This window comes from Geotrypetes seraphini, chromosome 4 (assembly GCF_902459505.1).
Source record: "Geotrypetes seraphini chromosome 4, aGeoSer1.1, whole genome shotgun sequence".
Taxonomy (NCBI): Eukaryota; Metazoa; Chordata; class Amphibia; order Gymnophiona; family Dermophiidae; genus Geotrypetes; species Geotrypetes seraphini.
In genome coordinates, this window is record NC_047087.1 from 83,100,366 (window position 1) to 83,118,846 (window position 18,481).

At 39.6% G+C, this 18,481-nt stretch overlaps 1 protein-coding gene across 1 annotated transcript in view; it reads right to left on the minus strand.

Moving 5' to 3' along the window:
- Positions 1–18,481, minus strand: part of ROBO2 (roundabout guidance receptor 2) — an 884,946-nt gene that overhangs the window by 211,012 nt on the left and 655,453 nt on the right. Inside the window, 2 exon segments of the mRNA XM_033941714.1 lie at positions 2,156–2,203; positions 2,206–2,318. Coding sequence (XP_033797605.1) covers positions 2,156–2,203; positions 2,206–2,318 — 161 coding nt within the window.

Consider the following 18,481-nt stretch of genomic DNA (forward strand, 5'->3'; position numbering starts at 1 on the left):
TTCCCCCCATTTGTGGGTGTGTGTAGAGAGGTTGGGTTGTCCCTCCCCCTTCCCGCCCCACTTCCGGGGTTCGGGATATTTAAAGTCATTTTCAAGCACGCCGCGGCCATCTTAGTGAAACTTAGATCGGGTGGCCAGCCGTTGTAAAACTAACACAAAAGGTACGATAGTATTATATATGTGGTGTGATTGATTACTTTTACATGCCATGCTTAGCGTTCTGTATATCTTAACAAGGTTTTCTGTTTGCAGGGATAGTAGCCCTGAAGAAACCCCCTTTTTAGGGGTGAAACATGTTGGCATATGTATCCCTTACCAACAGCTACTAACCATCCCGGTGAAGCTAAGTATTGACTTTAAACTCATTAGTCATATTTATTGTTTTAAAATTAGTAAAGAGAGTTTAACATATATGAGTAAAAATTAGTAAAGCAAAAAGCAAAAAAAGAAGAAAAAAATGTTCCACATCAGTGTCACATTTGATATTGACCCGATGACGATAGGGTGTGTAAAGCCTTGGGATTATGATCATATTGATCCCTGGTGGCATCTCTGAGGGCCATGCAAACTGATTGACTCACTTTAGTCACAAGGTATAAAGGGTGATTTACAACATCACCTTGGGTGGATATTATTAACACCTTGTACAAGTACATTGTCCAAGCCTATTGTTTTTAACTTCCATACAGGACTATTTTGGGAAAGGTTTGATTATCTCTGCAAGACGGCCAAATTAAGCCCACCCAAAGCACACCCATAACAGCCTCCCAACACATCCCATGGAACACTGGATGCATAGCGGGCAGAATGCATCGCAAGACGTCCAGAAAAATGGTTTCAAAAATCGGCACTTGGATGTCCCGGCGATTAGGACATCTAAGTGCTGACTTATGATGGTTTTTTAGACGTTTTTAATTGTTTTTTATTATGAGCCCCAAATTATCTAGACAATGGCTGAATGTCACTGCTCTCTGGGCAATTTCTAGACCAGCAACAAAACAGAGATCTCCGCTGAAATCCTCAAATACAAAGCAAAGGGGAGATGACAAAGAATGGAGGCATGATGATAAGTCAAAAATGAAAGATCTTTATTAATTGACCCAACATGGCCATGTTTCAGCACAATGCCTTCAACAGAGGTCCTTTGAGGTGCTTAGCCTAGTCATATCTTGCCCCCAAACCTAGCCCATTTTTTATACGGATACTAATTTTTGGCCAATAATTTATTCATTCATTGGCTGCCGATAAAGATATAACTTCTTTGAATAGCAGTCCTGTTGGTACTTTCAAAGAATGATCATAAAAGTTAGCGCAATAAGTGATGGCCCTAATAAACTCTGTGTTTTGGGCTAATCTGGTGCCACAGTGGTTTAACTAACCTGCACTAGGTGGTCTTAGTTTGCTTCTCTGGTCATGCAGTTTTAGGACAGTAATGCAGTTTAATTATCTCTCTCAGACTTGAAAAGCAAGTCTTGCACTGGTTGAATGTACGGCAATTAACTGCAATTGAGAATTTTTAATATAAAGAGACCAGACAGTTCTAAGTCATAATGGACATAGATTTAGTGGCGTAAAACCACCACTGTCTCAAACTGTTCCTGATCTCTGGAAATTCTGGCTGTCTCATTCTAATTCAGGGCTTCTCATAGCTGCCACTGGGACCCACACAGCTACTCACATTTTTCACAATATCAAAATATGGACTAGGCACAAGATAAATTTGAATAAAAATCCAGTGAATGCAATTTTATCTCAGGTGTAATTTGTCAAGGATAACCTGAAATCTGACTAAATTGAATATGCTTGCAAGACAGTTCCAGAAATGACTATTCTGTATTCTCCAAGGTACATGCTATAAATGCTTTAAGTGAACTATGGGGTTTAATAAGACAGCCAAGATCCATGTTATAAGCAGGTGAACAGGTTCTCCTGGTGCAATATATTAAATGCAAAAGAAGCTAGAGAAGTTAATTCCATAAAACGGCAAAGAAAATGCATGCCCCAGATTGTCAAATGGTAGGTTTTTATTTCCTTCTCATTTTATTACTCTCCTTTGTGAATGAAGCCCTGACTCTACTGAATCTTAATTGATAAAGTTCAATAATTCAGAATCTCAAGAGATTAGGATCTTAAGCAATTAAGCAATTTGACTCACCTGGCTGCCTTCTCTTTGCCAGAAAACAGCTGGTTGGGGATTTCCCTTTTGTTTTCACAAGGAAATGTCACTGTTCGGCCCTGGGCCACAATCTGATCCCGTGGCCTTACCACAAACTGTGGTGGAGCAAAAGGAAAGAAAAAGAAATAGGAGAAATGGAGACCTCTGAAGTACTGTGTAAAGGGTAGGAAACCGAAAGCTAGAATGACAGAGATATATTACAGCAGCAGTACAAGGACAAAGATTATATATTGAACCACAAGTGCTAGATTACTTTATAGATTATATTCAGACAGTATACCTAATCTAAAAAAGACAATGAGATCAAATGTTACACTAATCTTTTTCCTACATTTTGTTTCCCATTCAACAGATACAACTCATACATGGAAAAGAAGATGGAACAATTTTTTTTTTTTCAACTGTATATCCAGGGGAATTTGCCTCTAAATGATACCCATTTAGTCACAAGCATAGGCTGAGGACAAAATGAGGAGAAAGGAATTATAATGTCTCTCGGTATTTAGGTTTACTGTCATCAAAAAAGCAATGAAGCGCATTGGGTTGTACCAGTGTTAGGCAGGGGGAAAAAATTCAAATAAGCAGTGATTCTAGAGAGAGATCTATTGAAATCTTACATTTTAGATAGGTTGGGCATTATCAAGAACAAACAGTAAAATAATCTTTGTGAAATCTACGCATTGTAACAAGATTTATTCATCTGGTGAGTAAAGATCAACATATGGCAAAAGGAAAACGAAACTTAACTGGTTTAAAGCCAATAATCAGCAATACCCAGTTTAGTTCATAACAGTTATAGATAGGACAGCTATTTTATGCATGGCCTATTTACCACTAAACCCAGGTGAATATCAGCATTAACTGGCTATATTGCGCCAGACAGCCAATTAGCCACTTGTGGTAACCGCAGATATTCAGTGAATATAACTGGTTATTTCCCTCTAAATATTCACAGGTTTAACTCTGTTTAAGCAGTCAGTGGCCATTGCTGACTGGTTAAATCGTGCTGAATATCAGTGGGAACACTGTCTTCCAACCAAAATGTTATCAAATGAGAAATCATTGGATCCTGTCTGGTTTAACCACACAGTGGACAGAGGGGGAATATTCAGCGGTACTGAAGTGGACAGTGCCATTGAATATTTATTCTTATTACTGCAGCACTGCCCTGTACCGAGGCAGTTTGTGGGTAGAGCCAAATGCTTAACCAGTTAGCGGCAATATTCAATCTGCTAACTAATTAAATAAGTGGATAAAGTAGGATAGGAAAAAGGCTGGCCTAACTCTAATCTGCTGAGCTACCTTGGTACTGATCTGATTATCACTGTCAGCGGCTTAAAAAACGCTGACTGCCACAGGCTGAATATCAGCCAGTTTGCTTCAACAGTTTTCATAATTTTTTGCACTAATATGTAACATTGAATATATGCATAGCTAGATAAAAGAAATCTGACTGCAAAAAAAATATATATATATATTTATTTTTAAATTTCTATACTATTTTTTTCCAAAACAGTTTACAAAAAGTTACATACTGTACATAAAATTTTATTTATAAAAATCAGAACAAGATAGGAACAAAAATAGATTCAATCTATAACCATTCAGTTCTTCAGCTACAACATGAAATTGATTTGGATAAAAAGAACATGAAAGTTTTTAGGGAGAATTTCTATACATTTGCAAGTCAAATACGTGGGATCTCTCAGAGAAGAAAGAGATAATGGTAACTGTGAATGGGCAGGACTAGTATGGGCCATTTGGCCTTTATCTGCCATCATGTTTCTATGTTTCTAAATATAATTGTTATAAAATGTATGCTGCATAATTATCATGATATACTACAGTATCCGTCTCTCTGTCTCTCTCTCTCTCACTCTATGGTCTCTCTTGATGTCTCTGGGGGAATTTGATACTGTTAATTTAAATCTACAGGTATTACTGTTGAAACTGTCCAATGTAGGAATTTGTGGTGAAGTACTATCTTGGTTTTCATCGTACCTATTGGGAAGATTATTTATTGTCTGCAATAGACAATCAGTATCAGGCAGAAAGACTGTTAAAAAAGGCATGCCTCAGGGATCTGCCCTATCAACCCTGTTATTCTACGTATATTTAGAAACATTGGGAGAAAGATTTCATAACCTGGGTGTGCATTACTGATTTTATGCAGATGATATCTTGTTTTTTTTTCCCAGTTGAGAAGAGTATGTTGAAAGTTGAGAAGGATTTGAACATATATGGTTGACGTGAATGCATAGATGGATGAACATGAGTTACAGTTGAATTTTGGGAGGTCAGAAATAATGACTGTGAGTGATGAAGATGTGGAAAAGCTTCCAACAGAATTCAAGGTCTGCAAAAAGACGTTAAAAGAAAGATGGTAATTTTAGGTGTTTGCCTAGACAAGTGGTTTCCCAAACCTGTCCTGGGGGACCTTCCAGCCAGTCAGGTTTTCAAGATATCCCTAATGAATATGTATGAGAGATTTGCATACCTGTCACTTCCATTATATGCAAATCACTCTCATGCATATTCATTAGGGATATCTTGAAAACCTGACTGGCTGGGGGTCCCCCAGGACAGGTTTGGGAACCACTGGTCTAGACAATGCATTTTCGATGGGGAAGAAACAGATCCTCAGGGTTATCTAGGGAGGGTATTCGCAGTTGTGTACACTGTATTGGTTGAGACCAATGCTTCTGCGACATGACTTTCAGTCTTTGGCTCAAAATTAATACTACCACAATTGAATTATTGTAATATGCTCTATCTAGGTCTGCCGAAAGCTAATGTAAAGCCCTACAACAGCTGATGAATTTAGCGGCGAGGACTGATTGCAGGACTACCAAGGATTGTACATATTACACTAGCATTAAAGCAATTACATTGCTTCCAATACCACAAAGAATCTGTCATACAGTGTTGTCTACGGTGCATCAGACCTTATATGGGTCAGTTCCTTTAAGTTTCCACTCGCTCTGGAAGGTATATCAGCCTGGTAGAAAAGTAAGATCTGAAGGAGGGATGAGGCTGATTTCCATGAAGGAAAATAATGTTCAGTAGGTAAGATCTAGAGCTTCAATGCTTTCTATAGCTGGGGGTGAGGCTTTGGAATTCCCTCCCTGGAATCCTGAGGATTTGTATGGATCACCTGCAATTTAAAAAGATGCTGAAAAAAGGCAATTATTTGTTACCACTTTCTTATGAAATAACATTGAAGAATGATTCAGTGTTAGCATATATTGAAGAGAACTCTGATGGTTTTGTACTTTTGCACTTTACTGAGAATATGGAGGGATTTTAAGCTTGATGTTATATTGAGTTTATGCAATAGAAATAACATGTGATAAAATATTATGTATGTTTTGTATGGAAACCGTTTAGGCTTAAGCGGTCTAGAAATGTTAAAAATAAAAAAATATACATATACATATATATATATATATATATATATATATATAGAGAGAGAGAGAGAGAGAGAGAGGAGAGAGAGAGAGAGAGAGAGAGTGAGAGAGAGGAGAGAGAGAGAGAGGAGAGAGAGTGAGAGAGAGAGAGAGAGAGAGAGAGAGAGAGAGAGAGAGGAGAGAGAGAGAGAGAGAAGGAGAGAGAGAGTGAGAGAGAGAGAGAGAGAGATACTTTATGCACTATATTCATGCTTCTGATATTTTAAGATGACTGCTCCTTTAAAATACAACAGTAAATGCTAAATACTGTACATAGTAAACGTGATTTGATTTTTAGCGATTATACTTTGATACTGAATTCAGCAAGTGCTGACTTCAATCAATGTCATGCCCAAGCTCTGTTATGCTAATGACAACTTGTGAGGGCAAGTAGGATGATATGGAAATCAGATGGTTGAACATGAATAGAAAGCGCAGGGCATGTGTGAGGTGGGCTTTGAGATGAGGGGACAGGGGACCTGAAGGTTAATCACATCATGTTCAGAGTTGTTTCTACAGCAGAAGATGGTTTTTTTTACACAGGAATAAAAATGGAGATAATGAACCAGCAGTTAGGTGAACTAATGTGTTACAAACCGTATTAACACCGGAGCTTTACCGTGTTATGGCAGGATTTTGTTTTGCTTTCTTCTTCATGTACAGACACCTATATCTTATCTCTGTTTTAATAAACTGTGCTCTATTATAACAGAGTTTTAACCATCAAAAATATATATTCAAAGAGATCTCTGACATTAAAAAAAGATCACAATCTACCGTGTTTCCCCGAAAATAATACCTACCCCGAAAATAAGCCCTAGCATGATTTTCAGGGTAGGTCTTAATATAAGCCCTATCCCCAAAAATAAGCCCTAGTCGCCGGCAGCAGCAGTGCTTCCCCCTCCCACCCCGACCCATATCTCCTTCCCATCCGAACCGCAAAACCAAAATCAATACCTTATAATAAACCGGCAGTGTCGGCAGCAATCTAGACAGCCTGCTTCTGGGCATTCCTCTGCTGCGTTACTGATGATGTCATCAGCAACGGGCAGAGGAACCCTGGGTGATAGAAGGCCGCGAAGTAGCCTGTCTAGATTGCTGCCAACGCTGCCAGTTTGTTATAAGGTATTGATTTCGGTCTCGCGGTTCAGAGGGGAGGGAGAGATGGGTCGGTGGGGGTGCACGCATGGCGGGGGGGGGGATAGAAAAATGCTACACATGGGATGGGAGGAAGGGAGGGATAGAAGCTGCAAGGGTTCTGCTGCACAAGGGATGGGAGGGAGGGATAGAAAGATACTGCTCAAGGGGATGGGTAAGAGGGGAGGAAAGATGCATATGTGGGGGAGAGAAAGGAAATAGGAAAAATTGGGGTGGAGGAGAGGAAGGGAGAGATGATCATTGTACATGAAAAAAATAAGCCATCCCCGAAAATAAGACCTAGAGTCTTTTTTGGGCCCAAATTAATATAACACAGTGTCTTATTTTCGGGGAAACACGGTAAGCATATGCTGTTGTTTACAGGCTACTACAAATTTACTCAGCAATGAGGAATTTTAATGATTACAGCTTACAAAATATCTGCTGAGAAGCAGCTCAGCCACACCAGTATGCTTCTCCCTGCAGTGATCACATCTTATGGAAGGAACTGGGCTAGACTGTCGTCTGAGAATGTCTTCTGGTGCCGATTCTCTCGTATATATTTGTGAGCAACATTGATGAAGGGGTAGAAGGAATCGTGTGCATTTTTGTGAATGACATGAAGATTGGCAAAAGATCAGAGACTCTGGAGGGAGTGAAATCCATGAGAAATGACCTACAAAAATTAGAAGCTTAAGCTAATGCTTGGCAGTAAAGCTTTAATTTGAAGAATGTTGTGATATATTTGGAGTGCAAAAATCCAAAGGTACTGAGTGTGATAGGAGTGGAGAGGCTGATACGCACATACTAGAAAGCGATGACAGTGGATCTCAAGGTGGCAAACAATGTGATAGGGTGGTGGCCAAGGCCAGGAAAATGGTTCCCAGAGGGGCTATGCCAAACTAAAGACTACCTCTACTTCAGAAAGCAGGTGAAAGCCCAACTCTTCTTCTAAGCCATTAGTACATACAGCAATTATTTATCCACTCTCTCTGCACCTGGACTGGCTTGCTGAGGACTTAGACTAGTTCCTCATATCTTATTCAACTGTGCATATAATTTACCTTCAGTTTAGCCACCCATCTATTTTCCTAATGATCCTATATTACCCATTTTGTCCAATCTACTGTATATACTTGAATGTAAGCCAACCTGACTAAGCCGAGGTAGCCCTTTTCCCCCAAAAAAGGAGGAAAAAAGGCAGACTTGAATATAGGCCAGGGACTTAATATTAAAGAGCCCTGCTCAGTTCTGCACCTAGTCCCCTCCCTTCCCTGCCCCATTAGGCTCTGCATCCAGCCCCCTCCCTCCCCTGAACCCTCTCCCTCTCTCCTGATGCCCTGCAGGCCTCCACCGGGCCTGCTGTAAGTCCTGGTGGTCCAGTGATGGGCCGGGACAGGAGGGATTCCTCTCGCCTCCTGTCCTGGCTGACTATGATGATTTTTACCTCCCTCTCACCTACCTTTCAATTCCCTGGTGGTCCAGTGGTGAACTGAGCAGAAGTGATCTTCCAGCGCTCCTACTGGGTGAAGAGCCGCTAGCGGAATGACTGCCACAAGTTCTCACGAGTCCCGTGAGAACTCAGAGCAGTCATTCAGCTAGCAGCTCTGTGCAGAGCAGGCACGCCAGATCACTCCTGCTTGGTTCATCAATGGACCACCAGGGAATTGAAAGGTATACAGGGGAGGCAGGAAGGAGGAAAAAAAATTCACAGTTGACCGGAACAGGAGGCGGGAGGGATCGCTCCTGTCCCAGCCCACTGCTGGGCCACCGGGTCTTACGGCAGGCCCAGTGAAGGCCTGCAACAGGTTCAGGAGGGGGGAGGGGGCATTGACCCAAATATAAGCCAAGACCCCCATTGTTTGGTCCCAAAATCTCAGATTATATTTGAGTAGGTACGGTATATATACCTCAACTCATTTTCCTCCTCTACTACCCTTTATGATGTTTCATTGTATTGCAGAATAGCTTTAGCATCATATCTACAGTATGCTATTTGAATATTTTAATGTGTGATTATTAAGTTGTTCATTTGTATTGTTCTGAAATCATGAGTATCATATATATGTTATATAAATGTTTTTCCATGTAGTCTATTATGGTATCAAATTTCTGTTATATGATTGTTTTATAGTGCCATTAAACATTTATATTTCTGATACAATATTATGTAGTCTTCTTACTATTTATTTATTTTGTTTTATATCCTGTGTTCCTCAATGAACTCAGAACAGGTTACAGGTTAACATATATAAGAATGGTAAAATTGGGTTACAAGTTGATATACCTATAATACAGTTTGTTCATCCTAAATGAAAACATAGTTGGCGTACACATAATATAGATTCAGTGTGAACTAGGATTCAATTTACCATCTTCTAGTTTACCTCATTTATTGTATTTATATTCTTATGTGGTCAACTTACTATTGTTATGCTGTTTTAGGACAAGCTGTACACCTCCTTGAGTGAATCTCCTCATAAAGGTAGTTAATATATCCCATAAAATAAATAAAATCTACTCCTAACAGAAAAGACCAGATTTTATATTCTATAATACCCTAAGATCAGAATTTAAAACAGAACTACCACAGGTAAATTATTACCATTCTCAATTATGACCCATCATTATCTCCCTAGGCCAAATCATTCTACTCATGATACTGTTATCTTAATCATATGTCATTGTAACAGTGTAAGCCGGCTCTTAGGTTTTGGGGCCTGTACATGCACAGCCATAAGAACATAAGCAGTGCCTCTGCTGGGTACATCATGCCCAGCAGTCCGCTAAAATGGCGGCCAATCAGGTCCAGAACCTGTATAGTAATCCTCTATCTATACCCTTCTATCCCCTTTTCCTTCAGGAAATCATCTAATCCCTTCTTGAACCCCAAATACCGTACTCTGTCCTATTACACCCTCTGGAAGCGCATTCCAGATGTCCACCACTCTTTGGGTGAAGAAGAACTTCCTAGCATTGGTTCTGAATCTGTCCCCTTTTAATTTTTCCGAATGCCCTGTCGTTCTTGTAGTTTTCGAAAGTTTGAAGAATCTGTCCTTCTCCACTTTCTCTATGCCCTTCATGATCTTGTAAGTCTCTATTATGTCCCCTCTAAGTCTCCACTTTTCCAGGGAAAAGAGCTCCAGTTTCTCTAATCTTTCAGCATATGAAAGGTTTTCCATAGCTTTTAGCAATCGTATCGCTCTTTTCTGGACCCTCGCGAGTATCGACATATCCTTCTTAAGGTACGGCGACCAATACTGGATGCAGTACTCCAGATGCGGACGCACCATCGCCTGATATATCGGCAGGATAACTTCTTTCATAATACCTTTCTTGATAATACCTAGCATTCTATTCGCCTTCTTAGAGGCCGCTGCGCACTGTGCCGACGGCTTCATTGTCTTGTCCACTATTACCCCCAAGTCCTTTTCTAGGGTACTTTCACCCATTACCAGCCCTCCCATCGTAAAGCTGTACTTTGGGTTTCTGTTTCCTACATGCAAGACTTTACATTTCTCTAAATTAAACTTCATCTGCCATCTCGTCGCCCACTCTTCTTGTTTGTTCAGGTCCCTTTGTAAATCCTCACAGTCCTCTTTAGTCCCAACTCCACTAAATAGTTTGGTGTCGTCTGCAAATTTTATTACTTCGCACTTCGTCCATTTCTAGATAATTTATAAATACATTGAACAGCAGCGGTCCGAGTACCAACCCCTGTGGAAAACCACTCGTGACCCTCCTCCAGTCAGAGTAGTGGCCCTTTACTCCTACCCTTTGCTTCCTACCTGCCAACCAATTTTTGATCCATCTATGTACGTCTCCATCCACCCCATGGTTCTTCAGTTTCCATAGTAGGCGTTCATGGGGTACCTTGTCAAAGGCTTTTTGGAAATCCAAGTATTCAATGTCTATGGGGTCCCTTGTCCATTCGTTTGTTAATTCCTTCGAAGAAGTGCAATAAGTTCATTAGGCACGATCTTCCCTTGCAGAAGCCATGTTGGCTTGTTTTCATCAGTTTATTCCTTTCTAGATGTTCATCGATGCTGTCTTTTATCAGCGCTTCCGCCATTTTCCCCGGAACCGAAGTCAGAGACAACCACCAATAGTACAGAAAATTTCTTTATTGATTCAAACAAAAACTCCTTGAGCTCTGCTACTTCACAGGGCAGGGTAAACAGGAAGCAATCTCTTGGTTTGCTAAACCAAAAAAAAAGTTCTGAGCTGGGCCTGAAGCTTGTAGTACTATGCCTCAAACACAGGCTGCCAAAGTCTTCTTAAACCCAGGTAGCACCAGAAGCTGGCTTATCTCAGCCAAGTAGAATGTCTAAGGATTGTTTGTTGATGATTATGCTGGGACCACTTCTTCCTCCTTCTCACCTGGGCCTCCTTAACCTAGCTCTGGCCCTACCTCTTATACTTCCTGATGCCTGCCTCCTTGCCTCCTCTTTCTCATGTCACTTCCCCTAAGGAGGAGCTACCTATGTTAAGGTGACTCTGACATTGTGAGGAAGCATCCAGGCAAGGGAAATGGTAGTGTCCTGTGGACACCTTCATATTACAGAAGCTCATGTAGTGTAACACATTACAGAAGCTCATGTAACCACTCTGAATTGACTTCCCAGTCATTAGTAAGCTTTCAATAAACAATAAACAGTCATTTTCACCACAAGTATCTGAATTTTATGCCCTCTAAATATAGCACTGGATATACAAGCAGCTACTAAGACACATGTTTGTGGCCTGAACAATAAAGTAATGGTGGGGAAGACCAATCAAAATCTTTTTGTCTTCATCTGGCTTGGCCTTTTCCACTTCTCATGCTATTCTGATCCTCCCAAATATTCTTTTGTATGATTTGTTATTGACTGTTGTTGAGACAGAAGGAAGTAACTTTCACTGCAAGGAAACATATGTGCCACAGCTCAGAAAACCCTATAAAAATAGCATTAAAATATCTGAGATGCTAAAGGTGAACCATCCAAAAGAGAGAGATTTTCCAGATGGTGCATCCAGGGTATAAAGCTAAAAAGATTGAAATGCTTCACAAAATGAAAAAAGCCAGCTTAACATACTTGGTTTTCTCCGATACAAATACAGAGAGTGAAGGCAACATAGGGAAATCCTCTGAGCTGAAATTTGCCCTCCCCTCAGTAGTTTAAAGTATATGTATGGGTCTTATAAGAACATTCTTTCTCTTGGAATAACTTGCCAAATTCACTAAGAAGTTTAAGTCCCTTTTCCTCTTTTCGGAAAGCTTTAAAGACAATTCTGTTTGCCAAACATTTCGGAAATTAGTCATATTAAGTTTTCTCTACGCCACTCTTTTTTTTTGTATTTTTTCTCTTATTGTTAACCGAGTTGAGCTCCTGTTGGTGATGACCCGGTCTACAAATCTAAGGTTTAGTTTAGTTTAGCCTTACTGGGTCAGACCAATGGTCCATCAAGCCCAGTAGCCCGTTCTCACTGTGGCCAATCCAGACCAAAACCCAAAGAGTAACAACATTCCATTCAGAATCCTAAAGAATAGCAAGATTCTGGAATTCCAAAGAATGACAAAAGATTCCGGAACCCAAAATAGTAGCAACATTCTATGCTACCGATCCAGGGTAAGCAGTGGCTCCCCCCCCCACCATGTCTTTCTCAATAACAGACTATGGACTTTTCCTCCAGGAACTTGTCCAAATCTTTCTTAAAGGTGCAGGAAAAAGGGAAGGAAGGGGCAGATAGACACAGCATGCAGGATACAGTGCTCAGAATTCTTACTGGTTGGACTACTTAGCTTTTCTTATCTTAGGCTTGCCTCTCATGAAAATAGTGATAAAAATCATTGCTCTGGTGCCAAAGTATTAATAAGTGGAAAAATGAGCCTTCATATACTAGTAAATATGATTATTTCCTAATGAGTAAGACTTGGCATCTCTAAAATCTTTATTCCAGAAAAGAACTGCCTACATGGCAGTAGCACCTGATATTTATCATTATAATGAGGGAGTATTATATCTTTACATCTCAGGTATATTTACTCAATACCATTGATTAAACCAGTAGTCTCAATCTCAAACCCTTTACAGGGCCACATTTTGGATTTGTAGGTACTTGGAGGGCCTCAGAAAAAATAGTTAGCCTTATTAAAGAAATGACAATTTTGCATGAGGTAAAACTCTTTATAGTTTATAAATCTTTCCTTTTGGTTAAGTCTCAAAAATATTGTCATTTATAGCTAAAGAGACATATGAGCAAGAATCTTTTATTTTACTTTTGTGATTATGATAAAAATACCGAGAGCCTCAAAATAGTACCTGGCGGGGCGTGAGTTTGAGACCACTGGATTAAACCCAGAACCCCATATATTTTAAAATAATGAAATAAACTCCATTTATATGAATTCACATTCATTCATACGAGTAAGCACAGAATACTGTATAATGTGCAAAGCGCTCAGAAAATGGTTACACCATAGCTCCTTGTGCAATTTCTCATTCAAAGACAAGACAGCATCATTCTCTATCATCACACTTACTTTAAATATCATCACACTTATTTTAAATAATCTTGCCACTTCAAAAGAAGAACGGAGTTATAACTTTACGAGATAGGTGCACTTTATTCCCATCTCTAGCAAGGTTATTTAAAATAAGTGCAAAGATAGAGAATGGTGCTGGCTTGTCTTTGAATGAGAAATTGCACAAAGAGCTCTGGCGTAGCCATTTCCTGAGCACTTTGCACATTATATACTGTGCTCACTCGCATGAGTGAACGTGAATTCATATAAACGGAGTTTATTTCATTATTTAAAAGTATATGCTATTCTGGGTTTAATCATTAATATCAGCCAGTTAAGGGTGATATTCAGCACTTAACCAGATAAGAAGAACCACATAAAGAGAGGACTGTGTTTTATCTTAGCTGGGTTAATGCTGAATATTAGAAATTAACTGGCTAAATGCTGACTTCGCCCTTCCCCCCCCCCCACCCCAAGAACACACACAAAATAGTCAGTTTTAGCTTGGGCACTAACCAGGCATTTTCAGCGGCACTGTCCTGTTAAGAGTCACTAAATATGCCTGGTTAGCCCCAGATAAGCCACTTCTGGTTGTTTAAATCACTTTGAATATTAACTCCAGAGTCTGTGCAGCCACCAGACTCTCTCCTCCATTTTAGGATGAACAAACTGCATAAATGAACCCAATCTGACTTACAATGCATTCCGAAAAGCAATAAAAACCGCCCTATTCGACAAATTCATTGACTAAAACAGACCTCCCTTAAATGAAAACAAACCCCCCGTAATCACTATTCAATCTCTCAGGAAGCTCCATTTTTTCATGTATTCTTTACCCATGGAACTTAAATTAATATGTAACTTGTTTATGTAACTTTTCTATTTATGCTCCTTATCATTCGCTGACTGTCCAGCCTTCTTCCAATGTGAACCGCCTAGAAGTCGCCTGACTATGGCGGTATAGAAAAATAAAGTTATTATTATTAAAGCTATCAGATAGGACTAACTCCATGTTAGAAGACACTGATTTTTCTGAGGCGAACCAAGAATCTCACTACATCACCCTTAGCAAACATATTAAACTATGAAGTAGGGAGAAATAACATACTTAGGAATATCATTATGTTTTTCTTCTTCATTTGAACTTTCCTGTGTACTTGTTCTATGAATTTCACTGCGCTTCTATGTAGTAACTGACAACCTACAGAAGAGCCAGAAGATTTTTCTCCTACTGGATTTTTGCACATTGCAAAAGTATAGAATGACATACTGCAGCAAATACGTTGCCATTTAGCTAACATCTAGTATCTTTGCATTGTTCACAAATGGTTCAGATTTGGTTTCAGTTTTAATTTACTGGTTTAATATTTTTAAATAAATAGTAATATAGTGTGTTTACTTGGGATAATCTGTATTACAACCCAATGATAATCAGATTAGAGTATAAAAACAGTGTGACAATTACTCTGTAGGATCTCAAGTTCTATAAACTATCGTTCATTCGATTTAAGACTATGATTTATTAAAGCAATGTTTACCTTGACAGAAATGGCTTATAAAATAAGAACTTTAATTCATGATAGCACACCACATGTGCCTCTGGGCTGCAGAACTTAACATTAATACACACATTTTTGAAGGCCTCTGTTCCAGCTATATTTGTCTCAAAAATGTATCACTACATGTCCTCTAAGCTTAATTGCTGGAGTCTTTTATGCTATTAAATTTATGACTTTAATATTCTAGGTTAAATGTGTCTACACAAACAAGTCTTTCCCCCTATCATATTGGCTGAAGATTGAACTTCTGCTTAAAGTTCTATTAGGTCACAAAGGCCTAGTTATTATTTTGCTGCTCTGTACCCCTGTAAATTAGCTCTGGCGAGCTGATATCTAACTGCTTTAAGAGAAATCTGAAGATATGTGTGACTTATTTCTACATGGCTTTAGTAAGGAAGAAAAATTCTAACAAGATGGACAAAGAGGGAGCAACCCACATTCAGTAATATTTTTCATAGGCAGAAAAGAAATTCCAGTGAAAATGCAGAGCCTCTCTATAAAGGGCTTTCTGTTATTTTATGCCTATGTGGAAGGACCTTTTCATTAATTCAAATCCCACAAGGTTCAAATCAACATTCATACATATACAGAAGGATTACCAGCCTAGCTGGCAATTTCCACCTGCAACTTCTTTATGTTGTGAGGAGCTGTTCAAAACTCACCCCAACACATCTCCAGTAGTCCTGTAATTTACACATATGTACATTAGGCATTTTTCCTGTTCTTGCAAAATTTACAGTCCAAGTTTGTCCTTGGGACAATGGAAGGTTGAGTGACTTGCCGAAGATCATAAGGAGCAGACGTGGGATTTTAACCAGGCTTCTTTGGTTGTCAGCCTGGTATTTTAACCAGTAGGCTACTCAAGGAAAAATAAGATCATTGTAAATACATGGGTTCCAAAAGAACCAAGATTAGTAAAGATAATGAGAAAGATCCAAAGATATTCAAACTGGAATATGGTGCTTTATCAGAGGAAGATATTACATTTATATGCTCCAGGAATACATTAAAATTAGAAGCTGAAGTTCTATGAGATATAAAGAAAACAAAAAAGGGAGACTGCAAAATAAACTGTTTAGACATAATCCAAAACAATTCTACAGGGAACTGAGAAAGAGCACAAGAACAATGAAAACACCACCAGCTAAAACTGGAACAGAAACATTCTGAAGAAACTTATACAAGGACATTGTAGATAGAGTACAATTAAGAAAGAGGTTGTTACTCTGCAAACAGGAGAATCCGGAAAAAGTTATGAAGCAGCCTGCTGGAACAACAAAAGAGTTGGAAAATAGTTTGAAGACAGCCCTGGTCCAGATGGAGTGCCTAATTTTTGGCTCAAACAATTAACATCACTCCACCATGACCTGGCATACTGCAAACATCAATTGGTCAGGCAGCCAGACATAACGCTACAATGGTCGGCAGGACGTATAATTAGAAGTAAAACACTTCTTTAAAGGGAGATCTAAGTACGGTATTTCCCTATATATAGGCCGCACCCTATACATAAGTTTTACAAACCCGTGTATGGGGTGCGGCCTAGTTAAATGAACACCTCATATATTTAATTAATTAAAGTGAGTCTTTGACCTGGTGGGCATGATAGACCACTGGTCTGACCCAGCAACGGCAAATCTTATGTTCTATTGTTTACCTCTAAAAGATGGCCCCAATCGAGAGGTTACATTACATGTGGAGAGGCATAATCGAAAGGGACGTCTAAGTCCGTTTGCGTCTAACTCGCAAGTCGTCCAAAGTAAAAACAGCCTAGGACACATTTTCAAAAAATACGGTCCAAAATTTTTTTTGTTTTGAAAATCGTCTAATTATACGTCCTGCCGATCTGATTGTCCAAGACACTAAATCGTCCATCTTTATACCACATTTCCATCCAACTTTTCGGCCAAGTCAAAAATGCCTAGAACAAGCCCTGTTGGACGTGGGAGGGGTCTGAAAAGTGATGGATTGCACACCCAGACATGGCACCTAAATAGTGGGGTACCTTACAGGGCACTGCTGTGAACTTCACAAAAAGAGTGCTTTGTCTTCTCCTCCCTATAGCTCCCTTATAGGTCACGGTAAGCCCCCCAGACCACCTCCAGAATCCCCTAGACCCACTTATCTACCACCCTAATAGCCCTTATGGCTGCAGGAGCCACTTATATGCCAGTATGAAAGGGTTTTGGGGGTGTATAGGGGTGTGTACATGTATAAGTATCAATGCAGTGATTACAGGGGCTTATGGGCATGGGTCCTCCTCTCTATGGGTCCCTAACCCACCCCCAAGATGACTTAAGCTGCCTCTGTGCTGGACGACTAGGTTTTCCTATGCCAGGCAGCCAGGTGATGATGGTCTGGAGGCTGAATTTTAAAGGTGTGATTAATATTTTTATGGGGATGGGGGGGGCATCAATGATCACTGGGACAGTGTGTGGGGGGTCTGTTTTATGTGTTTTCAGTGCTTATCTGGTGAGTTTAGGTGGGTTTTTGTGACTTAGACCATGTTTTACATGGTCTAAGTCACAACGTCCAAGTTCCGTCGATCCTGGGCTGTTTAGCTTTGGTCGTTCAGTGGCACAATATAGGCCTAAGTCGTTTAGAAATACGTCCAAAACCCGTTTTTATTATCGGCACTTGGACGTATTTGGGAAATGTTCGTCCAAGTGCCGACTTAGGCCGGTTTTTGGACGTTTTTCTCTTTCGATTATGAGCCCCTTAATGTTTGTAGATAACCTGAAGCTCCATAATTTCAGTGACTAACAATTAGCAGACCAAAGTAGTGAAAAGCTTCTGAGATATCATCAAGATGACTTTAGAACATAAGAACAGAACAAGTCATTTCTATATTGCATAACCAATAAGTTTGGTGCAGTTTACAAAATTTAACAAATATTACAATCTAGACCAGGGGTGTCCAATGTCGGTCCTCGAGGGCCGCAGTCCAGTTGGGTTTTCAGGATTTCCCCAATGAATATGCATGAGATCTATGTGCATGCACTGCTTTCAATGCATATTCATTAGGGAAATCCTGAAAACCCGACTGGACTGCGGCCCTCGAGGACCGACATTGGACACCCCTGATCTAGACAAATGTGCTTGGCACGTTTACTTAGAGGAAAATTGAACAAAACTGAAAAGATCCCTCTAACACATGATTGTGAGATAGCAGAAGTGGAGGAAGGAGTGACAATGAAACATAAATCACTAAGATAAAAGACAAGTAAAGATTAGACTAAAATTGATATTGAAGAATAGAATAAAATACAAGCCATTAATCAACTGGTAATTCCCATGTTTTCATACAGCTTTGGAATTGTAGACTGATTTCTTGAAAAGCTGGATGTATGAACATGAAAACTCCATGCCCACAAGATCATTTATAAGAATCAGTGTATGTGAAGATTGTACTCTCCCCGAGCCAAAGGAGGAATGCTTCTCATAAAAATAGATAACCTTGGCACTCATACTACTCTCATGCAGGCAGTGTCTCTTCTCATTAATAACTCAAACACCAAATCTTTAATGGGGAAATTCTGGCCACAGCTTGTTAATTAATTTATAACATCAATACAACTTCTTACAATTAAATATGAATATCATATCAAATTAACCCATACATCCATTATTTAACTTTCCCTCGTACTTCCATCCAGGC